General features: G+C 40.6%; 1 protein-coding gene across 1 annotated transcript in view; it reads right to left on the minus strand.

Annotated features, from left to right (window-relative positions):
• Positions 1–947: 947 nt before the first annotated feature.
• The window catches only part of LOC110537697 (cytosolic arginine sensor for mTORC1 subunit 2), a 28,185-nt gene continuing 12,364 nt past the window's right edge, over positions 948–16,768 (minus strand). The window contains exons 5-9 of the mRNA XM_021623934.3: positions 16,164–16,287; positions 11,353–11,463; positions 9,603–9,685; positions 9,242–9,336; positions 948–9,108 (exon numbers count right to left, since the gene is read on the minus strand). Of these exons, the coding sequence (XP_021479609.2) occupies positions 9,043–9,108; positions 9,242–9,336; positions 9,603–9,685; positions 11,353–11,463; positions 16,164–16,287 (479 nt within the window). The 3' untranslated portion in view covers positions 948–9,042. The remainder of the gene's footprint in view (positions 9,109–9,241; positions 9,337–9,602; positions 9,686–11,352; positions 11,464–16,163; positions 16,288–16,768) is intronic.

Below are 16,768 nucleotides of genomic sequence, written 5' to 3' on the forward strand. Positions count from 1 at the left end.
GTGGGCGGGGTGGTATTATGAGGTGTGCCCTTAAAATGTGCCAAAGTGCCAATTACAGTATGCGCTGGTGAGGATATTTAAGACCAATCGAAAGCTGGTTTTACCGGTAACACATTTGTTTATGGCATAGATTTGGACAACAGAAGCGCAGCCTATCCAGCCATGACACACACTGCCAATATGCACATGGAATAAGATGTGCTTTTTGTGCCCTTAACCCTTGAATTTAGAAACATTTTGTTCAATTTTTTTTTTAAACAAGCATAGCCTCAGCCTGTAGTGTGGTTTTCCACTTTAAATTTGAGTGTGACTCCAAATCCAGACCTCCATGGGTTGATAAATTTGATTTCCATTCATAATGTGTGATTTTGTTGTCAGCACATTCAACTATGTAAAGAAAAAAGTATTTAATAAGAATATTTCATTCATTCAGATCTAGGATGTGTTATTTTAGTGTTCCCTTTATTTTTTTGAAGGTCTTACATTATTTTAGCCAGCTATGTTGAAAGTCACTGAGATCTTCAGTACGGGCCATTTTACTGCCATTGTTCGCCTATGGAGATTGCATGGCAGTGTCCTCAATTGTATACATCTGTCAGTAACAGGTGTGGCTGAAATGGCCAAATCTACTAATTTGAAGGGGTGTCCACATACTTTTGGCTGTGTTGTCTATGTGTTCAGATAATACAGAGAGACCTGATACCATGCTTCTCATTGTTTTCTTTAGGACCGCTAAGAAAACATCCTGTTTGAAACAAACAATTAGGACTGGGCAAGGTCTACCTTACCGGTTTGACAACCCGTGAGGACAGCTATCAATTGTTGGCACAAGATGTGTCAATAATTGGATTAACTGACTTGGTCAAACAAAGACATGGTTAAAACTGGGGTTAAAGTGACAAACAAGAAAAGGTGCAACTGATAATATTTAGTAGCAACTTCAAGTATAGAATTACAAACTTTATTTTTAATTCCAATTTCAGAACACATGTTATTGCACTGGAGGATGCCTTAACAAACATCAAATTAAAAGTGTTTGACCAGGATTCAAACAAACCACAGTCATCGCACTTCACATGACTTCAAGGAAGGGACATTTCCATTAACCTCTATGGGACAATTGTTGCTCAATATGCAATAACGTGACTTGAATTCCGTAAACAGCAGCCAACTTTTCGGGACATAGACATGTCTTTTATATTGGCAGAAAGCTTAAATTCTTGTTAATCCAACTGCAATGCCCAATTTACAGTAGCTATTACAGCAAAAAAAACACCATGCTATTGTTTGAGGATAGTGCACAACAACAAAACACTTATCACGGCAACTGGTTTGATACAGTCACCTCTAATGTACTTACATTCAGTAATCTTGCTCTTTGTCATCCTGAGGGTCCCAGAGATCAAATGCAGCATAGTTATGGTTGATTTAAAAAAAAATTATATTCAAATGTAGGAACTGGGAACAGTTTGACCCTGCTGCTGTCTCTGGCTCCACACCCACCCCACCATCTAGATGTGAAGGTGTACATTTTAATTTATCATCATTATCATAGCATTTTTGTATGCACTCTATAGTTATGTACTTGAAAATGTATAAATTGACCAATTCGGCACATTTGTGCAAACTCCTGGCAGATTTATTACAAAATATTGTACAGTGATGTAATTCCTCACTGGATCAATCTGAAACTTTGCACACACACTGCTGCCATCTTGTGGACCACATCTAATTACACCTAGAATCCTCTCAATGTATGGCCTTTTTCATTTCAAAGATGCAACAAAAATATAGAAAACGCATATTCATTTTGTTTGTATTATCTTTTACCGGATCAAATATTATATCCTTTTTTCATCTCACATTTCCACAATTTTTGTTTCCTTTCAAATGGTATCAGGAATATGCATATCCTTGCTCTAGGTCCTGAGCAGTTAGATTTGGATATGTTATTTTAAGGAGGAAATTGAAAAAAAAGAAGCATTGGAACCTTGTAAAAGACAAGTGCAGTGGGGGGCACGGTTGACTACCAAGTAGGCACTCCTGCAAAATACTATTTTCCCCCACCTTTAGCAAACCTTTTTGGCAAATTAGTATGATTAGCAAGAACATTTTAAAATGGCAGACAAATGTGATTTCTTCTGAGCTAACACCGATAGTTTTCTAAAAGGCTATGACCAGAGCTAAAGCTAACACGTGCATCAGCATGGAACGGCTAGACAAAGCCCTCACCAACTTCCAAAAGTCAAGAGCAGAGCGATGTCAGCACATTGTGGTTTGTTTGATTCCCGTCGTCTACTTTTATTTATTTAACTAGGCAAGTCAGTTAAGAACAAATTCTTATTTACAATGACGGCCTACACCGGCCAAATCCGGACGATGCTGGGCCAATTGTGCGCCGCCGTATGGGACTCCCAAACACATCCGGTTGTAATACAGCCTGGATTTGAACTAGGGTGTCTGTAGTGACGCCTCAAACACTGAGATGCAGTGCCTTAGACTGCTGCACCATTCGGGACAAAGTAAACATCCTGATGCATTTATCCTCCAGTGTTCTAAAGAATCACATTCGCCTTAAGCAATTTCTTTCTTAAATAGGATTGATACGGCCTCCTGAGTGCTGCAGTGGACTAAGGCACTGCATCGCAGTGCTAGCGGCATTACTACAGACCCAGGTTCATTCTCGGGACGTGGCCGGGAAGCCCATAGGACAGCACACAATTGGCCCAGCATCATCCGGGTTAGGGGAGGGTTTGGCCGGTGGGTTTTTACTTGGCTCATAGCGCTCTAGCGACTCTGTGGCAGGCCGGGTGCCTGACGCCGGTCTCTAGTTGAACGGTGCTTCCTCCGACACATTGGTGCGGCTGGCTTCTGGGTTAAGCTGGCAGGTGTTAAGGAGCACAGTTAGTCGGGCAATATTTCGGAGGACGCATGACTCCACCTTCGCCTCTCCCGAGCCCGTTGAGGAGTAGAAGCGATGAGACAAGATCGATAAAATAAAATGGATCGATACTTGAAAAAGAAAATACTGAACAGAAATATAAACGCAACATGTAAAGTCTTGGTTTAATGAGCTGAAATTAGACGCAAGATTTTCCAGACGCACAAAAAGCTTCTCTCAAATTGTGTGGACAAATTTGTTTACATCCCTGTTAGTGAGCATTTCTCCTTTGCCAAGACAATCTATCCACCTGACAGGTGTGGCATATCAAGAAGCTGTTAAATAGCATGATCATTACACAGGTGCACCTTGTGCTGGGGACAATAAAAGGCCACGTGCAGTTATATGTCACAACACAATGCCACAGATGTCTCAAGTTGAGAGGGAGTGTGCACGTGGCATGCTAACTGCAGGAATGTCCACCAGAGCTGTTGGCAGAGAATTTAATTTTTCATTTCTCTACCAAGCTGCCTCCAACATTGTTTTAGAGAATTTGGCAGTGCGTCCAACCGGCCTCACAACCGCAGACTGCGTGTAACCACTCAAGTCCAGGACCTCCACATCCGGCTTCTTCACCTGCGAAATCATCTGAGCCCAGCCACCCGGACAGCTGATGAAACTGAATAGTATAGGTCTATAATAAATCCCATTTATGGGTATAAACTCAATGATTGGCTGGGCCTCGTTCCCTAGTGGGTGAGCCTATGCCTTCCCATGGCTGTGCCCCTGCCCAGTTGTGAAATCCAAAGAATAGGGCTTAACAAATGTATTTCAATTGACTGATTTCCCTATTTGAACTGTAACTAAGTAAAATAGTTGTTGCAATTATATTTTTGTTCAGTGCATTTGGAAAGTATTCAGACCCCTCAACTTCTTCCCACATTGTTAGGTTGCAGCCTTATTCTAAAAAGGATTCAATTGTTTATTCCCCTCATCCACACAACGCCACCACATAATGACAAACAAAAAAAAGTTTTACATAAGTATTCAGACCCTTCACTATGAGACTCAAATTGTGCTCAGGTGCATTCAGTTTCCATTGATCATCCTTGAGATGTTTCTACAACTTGGGAGTCCATCGGTGGTAAATTCAATTGATTGGACAAGATTTGGAAAGGCACACACCTGTCTATATAAAGGTCCCACAGTTGACCGTGCATGTTAGAGCAAAAACCAAGCCACTAGGTCGAAGGAATTGTCCGTAGAGCTCCCAGAGAGGATCGTGTCGAGGCACAGATCTGGGGAAGGGTACCAAAAAATGTCTGCAGCATTGAGGGTCCCCAAAAAAACAGTGGCCTCCATTCTTAAATGGAAGAAGTTTGGAACCACCAAGACTCTTCCTAGAGCTGGCCGCCCAGCAAAACTGAGCAATCAGGGGAGAAGACTGCAGCACTAAACCAATCAGGCCTCTACCATGAAAGTAGCCATCTCCACAGAGGAACTCTAGAGCTCTGTCAGAGTGACCATCGGCCAGACGGAAAAAGGCACAAGACAGCCCGCTTGGAGTTTGCCAAAAGGCACCTAAAAGGACTCTGTCTAGTTTGAGAAAGACACCTCACAAGTCCTCAACTGCCAGCTTCATTAAATAGTACCCGCAAACACCAGTCTCAACATCAACAGTCAAGAGGTGACTCCGGGATGCTGGCCTTCTAGGCAGAGTTCCTCTGTCCAGTGTCTGCGTTCTTTCGCCCATCTTAAAATGTTATTTTTATTGGCCAGTCTGAGATATGGCTTTTTCTTTGCAACTCTGCCTAGGACAGCATCCCAGAGTCACCTCTTCACTGTTGACGTTGAGACTGGTGTTTTGCGGGTACTATTTAATAAAGCTGGCAGTTGAGGACTTGTGGGGCGTCTGTTTCTCACGGGGCTGCCCAACCCTCTTTAATTTATGGTTAGAGCCAGTTTGCACTGTTCTGTGGAAGGAGTAGTTAGTACACAGCGTGGTACGAGACCTTCAGTTTCTTGGCAATTTCTGGCATGGAATAGCCTTCCTTTCTCAGAACAAGAATAGACTGACGGGTTTCAGAAGGAAGTCATTTGTTTCTGGCCATTTTGAGCCTGTAATCGAACACACAAATGCTGATGCTCCAGATACTCAACTAGTCTAAGGTCAGTTTTATTGCTTCTTTAAATCAGAACAACAGCTGGCTAACAATTGCAAAAGGGTTTTCTAATGATCAATTAGCCTTTTAAAATGACAAACTTGGGTTAGCTAACACAATGTGCCATTGGAACACAGGAGTGATGGTTGCTGATAATGGGTCTCTGTACACCTACGTAGATATTCCATTAAAAAATATACAATAGGCATTTACAGCATTAATGTCAAACTGTATTTCTGTTCAATTTGACCCAAACTTTTGAACGGTAGTGTATGTAAATGGGATATTTATTTACAGTTGAAGTCAGAAGTTTACATACACTTAGGTTGGAGTCATTAAAACTAGTTTTTCAACCACTCCACAAATGTATTAACAAATAAATAAATAATAAAGGTTTGGCAAGTCGGTTAGGACATCTACTTTGTGCATGACAAGTAATTTTTCCAACAATTGTTTACAGACAGATTATTTCACTTAATCACAATTCCAGTGGGTCAGACGTTTACATACACTATGTTGACCGTCCCTTTAAACAACTTGAAAAGTTACAGAAAATGATGCCATGGCTTTAGAAGCTTCTGAAAGGCTAATTGACATCATTTGAGTCAATTGGAGATGTACCTGTGGATGTATTTCAAGGCATACCTTCAAACTCGGTGCCTCTTTGCTTGACATCATGGAAAAATCAAAATAAATCAGCAAAGACTTCAGAATTGTTTTTGTAGGCTGGTTCATCCTTGGGAGCAATTTCCAAACACCTGAAGGTACCGCGTTCATCTGTACAAACAATAGTACGCAAATAAACACCATGGCACCACGCAGCCGTCATACCGCTCAGGAAGGAGACGCGTTCTGCCTCCTAGAGATGAACGTACTTTGGCGCGAAAAGTGCAAATCAATCCCGGACAGCTTCACAAGGTCCTTTGCTGATGCTGGAGGAAACAGGAAAAAAAAAATCTATATCCACAGTAAAACGAGTGCTATATCGAGAACCTGAAAGGCTGCTCAGCAAGGAAAAGGCCACTGCTCCAAAACCGCCATAAAAAAGCTAGACTACGGTTTGCAACTGCACATGGGGTCAAAGACGATACGTTTTGGACAAATGTCCTCTGGTCAGATGAAACAAAAATATAACTTTTTGGCCATAATGACCACCGTTATGTTTGGAGGAAAAAGGGGGAGGCTTGCAAGCTGAAGAACACCATCCCAACCGTGAAGCAAGGGGGTGGCAGCATCATGTTGTGGGGGTGCTTTGCTGCAGGAGGGACTGGTACACTTCAAAATAGATGGCATCATGAGGAAGTAAAATTCTGTGGATATATTGAAGCAAGATCTCAAGACATCAGTCAGGAAGTTAAAGCTTGGTCGCAAATGGGTCTTCCAAAATGGGCAATGACCCCAAGCATACTTCCAAAGTTGTGGCAAAATGGCTCAAGAAAATCAAAGTCACGGTATTGGAGTGGCCATCACAAAGCCCTGACCTCAATCCTGTAGAAAATGTGTCTGCATTACTGAAAAAGCGTGTGCGAGCAAGGAGGCCTACAAACCTGACTCAGTTAATCCAGCTCTGTCAGGAGGAATGGGCCAGAATTCACCCAACTTATTGTGGGAAGCGTGTGTAAGGCTACCCAAAACGTTTGACCCAAGTTAAACAATTTCAAGGCAATGCTACCAAATACTAATTGAGTGTATGTAAACTTCTGGCCCACTGAGAATGTGATGAAAGAAATAAAAGCTGAAATGAAATCATTCTCTACTATTATTCTGACATTTCATTCTTAAAATAAAGTGGTGATCCTAACTGACCTAAAACAGGGAATTTTTACTTGGATTAAATGTCAGGAATTGTGAAAAACAGTTCAAATGTATTTGGCTAAGGTGTATGTAAACTTCCTACTTCAACTGAATTTTCAAAGCATTTGCAAACATTTCTAAAAAAACATTTTGCTTAAGTAGATTGAGAACATCTTTTTTTAAAGAATTTAAAATAAGGCTAACGTAAGAAAATGTGGAAAAAGTCAAGGGGTTTGAATAATTTCTGAATGCACATTGTAAGTAATAAGAATGATTCGATCTCAGTTTTTGGCCACTTCAATCTATCGCTTTTGATTGTTATAAGCGGGGTGCATTGTAGTGGGGAAACCTAGCCCTGCCAAATAAAAGATTCTGGAGTAATAAGCCAATAGTAGTACAGTATTTAACTCAATACAAGGACTCCCAACAGCAGTTCCCAATGCCCCATGCATACAAGTTTACATTCCAGCCCATCACATTAAATCAGAAGCCCCGTTTATACCTGGTGCTAAAATGGGTCCTTTGTGCTGATCTTGTCTACATTCTGATTGTGCCCACATTTCCAGAAATGCATCTACACATGCTATTAAAGTGTATGCAGACAAGATCAGGATAAAGGACCCATGTTAGCACCAGGTATAAGCGCGGGTGTTAACTCAACCAATGATGTAAATATGAAATTACATAATTGCTGAAAGCTGCCCGTTCCTGTCAGAATCTATTCGTCTAAATTAGGATAACGGTCTTATAATTTCTGATATGGTTTGAATCAAAAGTGGTTTTGAATAGGCTACGGGTCTGGTGGACTAATGTTAGAAATGAAGACAAAACAAAAACCGGTACAGATTAAAGTTGAGGGGCTTGCGAAACCAAACACACTACAAGCTGAAAACAAATAACTTTCTTTATCAGAAGAAATGTCACCCTTTATGTTAACACTGATAAATACATGGTTTCTGTATATCAAAGCTAACCGAAGAAAGCTTTTGCTTGACAGAGAATATAATACCCACCAATGGTTTAAGACCAACAAAAGTCTACTTATCAAGAAATCCTTCAAGGATAAAATAAGCCTTCCCCTGTTTTCACATCAGTATAGCAGGTCAGTAAGATGGACCTGTATTAAAGTGCAGACTGGGGTGGGGGATGATTGCCTAAACTGACAACAGGGTTGCAGGGCTGGTTCAATGAGCCACGACCACAAAAAACATTCACAACAGAATAAATGACAAGGCCCCTACCACTTCACCACGCTGGCTTTACTAGCGTTGAAGTTATTATTCTAGTTTGTGGTAAAGGACTGGTTTGGAGTCAGGCATGGTGTGGCACTCAACGCAAAACGATAACCTAGTTCTCCTGAAACTACATGAAAATTGGCATATATATAGACTAGACTATTTATATGATATGTTCTATAGATCAGTGGCTCTGCGATTCGTCAGTAAATGTCATTTCACGCTCATCACCAGAACAGAGCAACATTCACCAGTCTCATTTCCCCATCTGACAAAATCTGATCTGAAATTGCACACACGCTGAGCATTAGACAAGGCATCGGTCAAGGCCTTCAAAACCTCTTGGCACTGAGAAAAATAAATACAAAGAATGGAAATATTGATAATTGTTTGTAAAGTACATTCTCTTTCTTTCCATAAGAGGACTGGTAACTAATACAGTATGATGGTTATGGAAAAACAATGTAAAGTTAGGAAGGAAAGTCTGGTATACTAAAGCAACACCTATCACTATAGGCAGTCATGGACCGCGTGGGTGACACATGAAGAGTAAAAGGAGGTGAGGGCCGCTTTGCAGTATCTCAGGGGCTGGTGTCGAAGAAATAGGCCCAAATTCGGTAGGTCACGTTGCCATGGTGAAATGGTCTGAGGGGAAGGAAGAGGAGAAAGAAATAGAGCGAGAGAAAAGAAAAACACTGTAGTCACTCTTGCTTTGGGTCCCCAAAGAGGTGGATGTTGGTTGGGGTAAGAGTGGATGCTCAAGGGAGTGGCTTGGAGTGTAGTTGGAACCATCTCAGAATAGGAGGGACACATTGCTGGTCGTTGTACAAAGCATGTCTACACACGCACACACGCACACACAGTCGTCCGTCTACACGACTCAAGCTTTGCATTACCCTCTTGGCACTTTTTTTTTGTAAGAGTTTGACATAATAAATTGCTCGTTCCACGGTCTCTTTCCACCTCGCCTTCACTGTCCTGCGCTCTCATTGGTCCTCAAAGCTCCAATCACACTCTGGATGTTTTCTTCTGGGACCTATGAGACATAGGAGGGCGGGGTTAAATCATTATTCCAAAAGCTCCAGTTTAAACTAACCTCTACAATTTACCATACAAACGGAGAGAGAAAGAGATACAGAGAGGGTGGAGAGTTGTAAACCATCACTCACCAGGGCATGGTCAAACTTGAAGGTACTGATGTAATAAGCTGGAATGTCAGCAGTCGCCAGGGGTTCCGATATTTGAGCCACGATACCACACTCGTCTGACAAGGCAATAAGAATAAAGAACACATCCATGAATATCAGATATTTCAGAAATGAGGGGTATCTGGGCATTTAATGCGTTCCTCACATTGCCAAGTAATATTCTGATTGGCATCACAGTTAGAGGTTTTTCAGAATCTTCCCCAAATGACACACACATCAAACAGTGTCTACTGGTGATGTGTACTCTGCACAGAGATCTGACTAACATTTGTTAGACCTGTGGAAACCAAACTGAGAAAAAAAACACAACGGTCCTACTTACCAAATCCTAAAGGCTGTCCTCCAATGCGAACCATTTTCCAAAGCTCCCCTGAAGCACTAGTGAAGAGGACATTGTTGGGAAACCTAGGAGGGAGAAAATGAATGCACATACTCATTCAATCTATAGCAATAACATTAAAAATAATGATTTGGTCAAATTCAGATTGTAGGTCAGTGGTTGCCATACGTGCTATGGTGAAAAATACATCACTTCAGAAGTGCTAAAAGCCTGATCCACTTATCGTCCCTCTTCATAGCTTCAAGACACCACTGACCTATATAAGGGATACCTTGTCAATGTAGGACAAGCCCATGATAAAGTACACATGATCAAAAGTATGTGGACACCTGCTTGTCGAACATCTCATTCCAAAAACATGGGCATTAATATCGAGTTGGTCCCCCCTTTGCTGCTATAACAGCCTCCACTCTTGAGAAAGCTTTCCACTAGATGTTGGAACATTGCTGCAGGGACTTGCTTCCTTTCAGCCACAAGAGTATTACTGAGGTCGGGCACTGATGTTAGGCGATTAGGCCTGGCTCTCAGCCGGCGTTCCAATTCATCCGCAAGGTTTTCAATGGGGTTGAGGTCAGGGCTCTGTGCAGGCCAGTCACACTGATCTCAAAAAATAATTTCTGTATGAACCTTGTTTTGTGCACGGGTGCATTGTCATGCTGAAACAGGAGAGGGCCTTCCCCAAACTGTTTCCACAATGGTGGAAGAATAGAATCGTCTAGAATGTCCTTGTATGCTGTAGCGTTTAGATTTCCCTTCACTGGAACCATGAAAAAACAGCAGCAGACCATTATTCCTCCTTGCCAAACTTTACAGTTGCCACTATTCATTGGGGCAGGCAGCGTTCTCCTTGCATTTGCCAAACCCAGACTTGTCCGTTGGACTGCCTTCACTCCAAAGAACGCGTTTCGACTGCTCCGGAGTTGGGGGCGAGCTTGGCGGAAGGCTTTACACAACTCCAGCCGACGCTTGGCATTGCGCATGGTGATCTTAGGCTTGTGTGTGACTGCTCGGCCACGGACACCCATTTCACGAAGCTCCCGACGAACAGTTAATCTGCTGACGTTGCTTCCAGAGGCAGTTTGAAACTCTGTAGAGGACAGATTATTATTATTATATATAATTTTTTTTACACGCTTCAGCACTCCGCAGTCCCGTTCTGTGAGCTTGTGTGGCCTAGCCGTTGTTGCACCTATACATTTCCACTTCAAAATAACAGCAGGTACAGTTGACCAGGGCTGCTCTAGTAGGGCATACATTTGTTGGAAAGGTGGCATCCTATGACGGTGCCAAGTTGAAAGTTACGGCGATCGTCAGTAAGGCCATTCTACTGCCAATGTTTGCCTATGGAAATAGCATGGCTGCGTGCTCGATTTTATACACCTGTCAGCAAAGTGTGTAGCTGAAATAGCCAAATCCACTAATTTAAAGGGATGTCCACATACTTTTGTATATATATATATTGTAGCTACTAATGTAGTGGTACTGTAATCCTTTCGTTCAATCCACATGTGATTAGTTATGCAGCTGTTCGGGTTACCTCTACATGACCTTCTTTATTTGTAAACCCTTTATGATTATCTGTTTGTTTCCTAATAACCCAGCAGCAAACCCAGCAAATAAAAGTTGTCCACAGATGACTCTAAACTGCAAATTGACAGCAGTTTTGCCTTTGACGGTAAGACACTATAACCAGGTGAAAAAAAGAATGGCAGGACCACAGGAGAGCACCCACCGCTGTGTCGTCTGCTCGTCCATGACGAGAGAGATGTAGCCCTCAATCAGAGAGAAAGAGAAGAAGCGGATGTGTCCAGTGTCCTCACTAGATGCCCCAGGCTCCTTTATCCTGTAATAGAAAGTATTGTGATTCAAGTATGTCAAATCGAACCATCTTTCAACTACATTTGGTCCTGTCCAAAACCCCATTCCAACATCATCATGTCAAGTGGTCTGCTTGTCAAACTTTTCACCACTTTTACAGTCTAATCCTAACAATAGGGACTAGGGTTGTACGCCTGGAACCTGGTTACCGAGATTTACCACCCAAAATCCCTCCCTTTCCTGGGATAAATAACTGAGAAACTGGTAAATTATAATACATTTATATGAACAGCACGGCATGAAATTGAACTTTTAAAATGACATGCGATGTCTAAATCGGTCTTCTCTACGGCCACTGCAAGATGAATCATCAAAGCTCAGGGTGGGAACAAATAACCCATCTCAGTATGGAGCGCATTTCACAATGCATGTAGACCCATCATGGTAACCTTTTTTCTTGTGACAGGTAGACCTACATTGCTGCAGCATAGCCTGTGACATTAATGTAAAGATCAAATGCGAGTCTAATTTACTCATCTCACCTAATTTTTTAAATTGTAAATATGTTTTTTTTATTAAAATAAATAATTAAGAGCCCGTCACTCGAATATTCTTGCATTAATCAGTGCACGCGCGAGCACTGTCACAGTCTCTCTCCATCAACTCCAAATAAATAAATAAATAAAAAATATATATATATATATATATATATATATATATATATATATATATATATATATATATATATATATATATATATATATATATATATATATATATATATATATATATATATATATATATTAAACACTCCTTAGCTCCGAGTCCCATGCAAGACAAGCTAGACTAGAATAGCTTGTTGGGAAGAAAATGTTTTTTTGCATTTCTAACACCAATAGACAATTCAAAAAGGGACTATTTTAAGCTGGATGTTAAATACAGCAGCCAATAGAACTCATGGGTTGTTTGAAAGAAGAGCGAACATGCGATGGTGGTGCGGTAGGCTATTGCAGTTATTTATTCAGACCCATAACCATTCGATCTTTGCGAGAAGAAGTATAAGCCTTCTGCATCTAATTATAGTCCTATATTATTCAAGGATGTCATTAGAATGATGAAGACAAGGACAACAAAACCTATATAAATTTAACTGTTGAAAGCAAGGCAGGAAAGAAGCAACAATAAAATAAGAGCTAGGCTAATAACATTAGGGGAAATATTATGAAAGGTAGGGAATACACACACACGCCAGCCTTCTAATTATACAAATATTGAAAATAAAATAAAATAAATATTGAAATAAAATTTGCAGGCCGCATGTGCTGCACCAAAATAGCATGTTCTCTCCCTGCTTTATCATGGTTTGAACAATGTGTGCAATTTCTGACCATATAATACAGTGCAGTAATACAGTTCACACTCAAAAAGATTAGCCTAATGGAGCTAGTTTCATCCTAGTAGGGATGTTGTACATTTAAGCTGCTGCACAGCCACTATGGAAGATCCAGTCTAGCGCACCCAGTTAAATTGTGTTAAGGAGCATTTTAAAACTCTCCATGATTTAAGCAATAAGAAATAGCTGTAATTCTTATAAAAACCTGTGAGTGTGCTTCATTACCACCATCCTAAATCTAAACATCAAATTATTTTGACAGATAAGGAAATTAGCTTAATACAACCTCTTTGGGCTGAGATCCCGCTAACGGGATCGATATGACAGCCAGTGAAAATGTAGGGCGCCAAAATCAAAACATAAATCCCAAAATTAAAATTCCTCAAAACATACAAGTATTTTACACCATTTTAATGATACACTTCTTGTTAATCCCACCACAGTGTCCGATTTCAAAATGGCTTTACGACGAAAGCAAACCAAATGATTATGTTAGGTCAGAGCCAAGTCACAAAAAAACACAGCCATTTTTCCAGCCAAAGAGAGGAGTCACAAAAAGCAGAAAGATAATAATTTATCACTAACCTTTGATGATCTTCATTAGATAACACTCATAGGACTTCATGTATGTTATGTTCGATAAAGTTCATATTTATATTAAAAAATCTCAGTATACATTGGAGCGTTACGTTCAGTAGTTTCAAAACATCCGGTGATTTTTGCCGAGAGCCACATCAATTTACAGAAATACTAATAAACATTGATAAAAGATACAACTATTATGCTTGGAATTATAGATACACTTCTCCTTAACCTCTCTGATCTCCCAAACCCGGATCCGGTATCGTGACTACAGCCTCAAGCTCATTACCATAACGCAACGTTAACTATTCATGAAAATCGCAAATGAAATGAAATAAATATGCCATCTCTCAAGCTTAGCCTTTTGTAAACAACACTGTCATCTCAGATTTTCAAAATATGCTTCTCAACCATAGGAAAACAATAATTTGTGTAAAAGTAGCTAGCTAGCGTAGCATTTAGCGTTAGCATTAGCATCCAGCACGCAACATTTCAACAAAAACATAAAAGCCTTCAAATAAAATAATTTACCTTTGAAGAACTTCTGATGTTTTCAATGAGGATACTCTCAGTTAGATAGCAGATGCTCAGTTTTTCCAAAAATATTCTTTGTGTATTAGAAATAGCTCCGTTTTATACATCACATTTGGCTACCAAAAAAACCCGAAAATTCAGTCCTCAAAACGCAAACTTTTTTCCAAATTAACTCCATAATATCGACTGAAAACATGGCAAACGTTGTTTAGAATCAATCCTCAAGGTGTTTTTCACATATCTCTTCAATGATATATCGTTCGTGGAAGCCTGGTTTCTCCTCTCTATCAAATGGAAAAATACTTGGCTTTGCGCACCAGTTTCGACGCAGGACACCAGGCAGACACTTGGAAAATGTAGTCTCTTATGGTCAATCTTCCAATGATATGCCTACAAATACGTCACAATGCTGCTAAGACCTTGGGCGAACGACAGAAAGTGTAGGCTCATTCCTTGCGCAATCACAGCCATATAAGGAGACAATGGAAAACAGAGCTTCAGAAATTCTGCTAATTTCCTGGTTGGTGCATCATCTTGGTTTCGCCTGTAGAATGAGTTCTGGGGCACTTACAGACAAAATCTTTGCTTTGCTTTGTTTTCTTTCCAAAACTGTCAAGAATATGCATAGTCGAGCATCTTTTCGTGACAAAATATCGCGCTTAAAACGGGAACGTTTTTTATCCAAAAATGAAATAGCGCCCCTAGAGATCTAACAGGTTAATGCAACCGCTGTGTCAGATTTCAAAAAAGCTTTACCGAAAAAGCACACCATGCTATAATCGGAGTACAGCGCTCAGAGACCAAAACAACCCAAACAGATATGCCATATTGTGTAGTCAACAGAAGTCAGAAATAGCATTATATTCACTTACCTTGATGATCTTCATCATAATGCACTCCCAGGAATCCCAGTTCCACAAATGTTTGTTTTGTTCGATAATGTCCGTCATTTATGTCCAAATACCTCATATGGCAGGTTTTTACCTGCCATATGAGTTCTGTTATACTCACAGACATCATTCAAACAGTTTTAGGAACTTCAGAGTGTTTTCTATCCAAATCTACTATAATATGCATATATTAGAAACTGGGCCTGAGTAGCAGACAGTTTACTCTGGGCACCTTATTCATCCAAGCTACTCAATACTGCCCCCAGCCATAACAAGTTAATATAAAACTATGGTGGACAGAATGTGTTACTACATAACACAGGCTAATCTTTTCATCAGACTTGTTACAGGAAATACACATCCTTTCCCCCAACGATTGGTGATGATACTATGAAAGTTTATAGTCATCACAATTTCACAAAATCGATTAATAAAAACAGATTAATATCTTTGGTTTAGTACTAGTATTTTCGTCAAATGCGCCTGTCAGTAGCAGCAGTCATTTAACAGAGGACGGTGGTAAGAGGTTTTGGGTGTTCCTCCTACAAACGAAAGAGAAGTTGACAAATGGCTTTCATATATGGTTCTCATCTATCGACTGGTATATGTAGTATATCCAAGTTCTTTGAGGTTTGTCTGTTAGAAGAGTGCAAGCACTACATGTCGCCGCGGTTATTTTCCCAGTTAAATTGATTTCCATACAATATGGATGTGAGTGATTAATTTGCGCACACTATTGATTACAGTAGAACAAACTAATCAATTTCAGTCAAGAGTGACCGCGTGGAAAATATTGGTGCGTGAGCAGTTAAGGTACTAATTTAGCAAAACAAGTGAGACACGTGTGTTGGGAGTCATTTTTATGTCTTGGTCTTCAACATATTACACCTTATTTCAGCATATTGATTATGATTTTGAACATTTAAAACCGGTTTTGAGACACTTGGCTATTAATTTTAAAAATCCATGACAACAGGAAGCAGCAACAGTATCATTTTCAACAGGATTCTACTTAAATCAGGTAAAAACTACTGAATAAGCCCAAAAACATGCTATGATGTTTTGATTTTAGTGAAATCATGAACATTTGTTTGTCTTGCCTACTAACGGCAGCATAACCATCCTACGACAGCCCCTGCTCAAGTCTAACCATCTTCCTAGGTTTTAGACTTCCTATGTTAAACAAATGGTCTGAACTTGAGCAGCTAAGTGCTCCTGTGGCTGTGTGTGTGTGTGTATATGATAGTCTCTTAAAAAGAGATGGCAGATGGCCTCTGGTGACAGCCATATGTGAAACAGGAGGAGTGCTTAGGAGAGGGTCCTTACCCGCCTGAGTAGAACATGACGTCCATGAGCAGGGTGGCCACCGAGGGCAATGTGTCCGGGTCCAGGCTGGTCACACAGAACATGTTACTGGGGCTGGACAGAGGGTGGATGATGGGACGGGGCACTGTGAGCGAGTGAGAAAACACGTGCTTTTATTAATATGATACTGGGAGTTGAACATATATGCATTCAACTATTTTATGTCTCCCTCAGTTTTGAAAGAGGACATTTCCAACACTTTTACAAAAATGGCTGATCCCTATTACCCATCAAATGTCACCTAAGGAGAAATCTAGGCAACAAAATCCCTCAACCAGCAATAGGTTGACTTGATGGATAAGCAACAGATGTTCTACCTGCCATATCGGACTGTGTTCTCAGGGCCTCTGTTCTGAGGCAGAACCTTGACAGCAGGTGCTGGATTGACTTACTCTTAACAAACATGTCAGTCAGCCTTGAAACATGTCCAGATGAGAACGCATTATAACAGCCATGCTACATTCAGTTTGATAGGCTGCATCATAACAGCAAAATCATATCAGGGAGTCTCAGCAATATTCTTATTCAGGGGATGAAACACAATTCACTTTGTATCAGAGAAATCC

The sequence above is a fragment of the Oncorhynchus mykiss genome, chromosome 12 (assembly GCF_057628025.1).
Source record: "Oncorhynchus mykiss isolate SJ-2025 chromosome 12, ASM5762802v1, whole genome shotgun sequence".
Classification (NCBI taxonomy): Eukaryota; Metazoa; Chordata; class Actinopteri; order Salmoniformes; family Salmonidae; genus Oncorhynchus; species Oncorhynchus mykiss.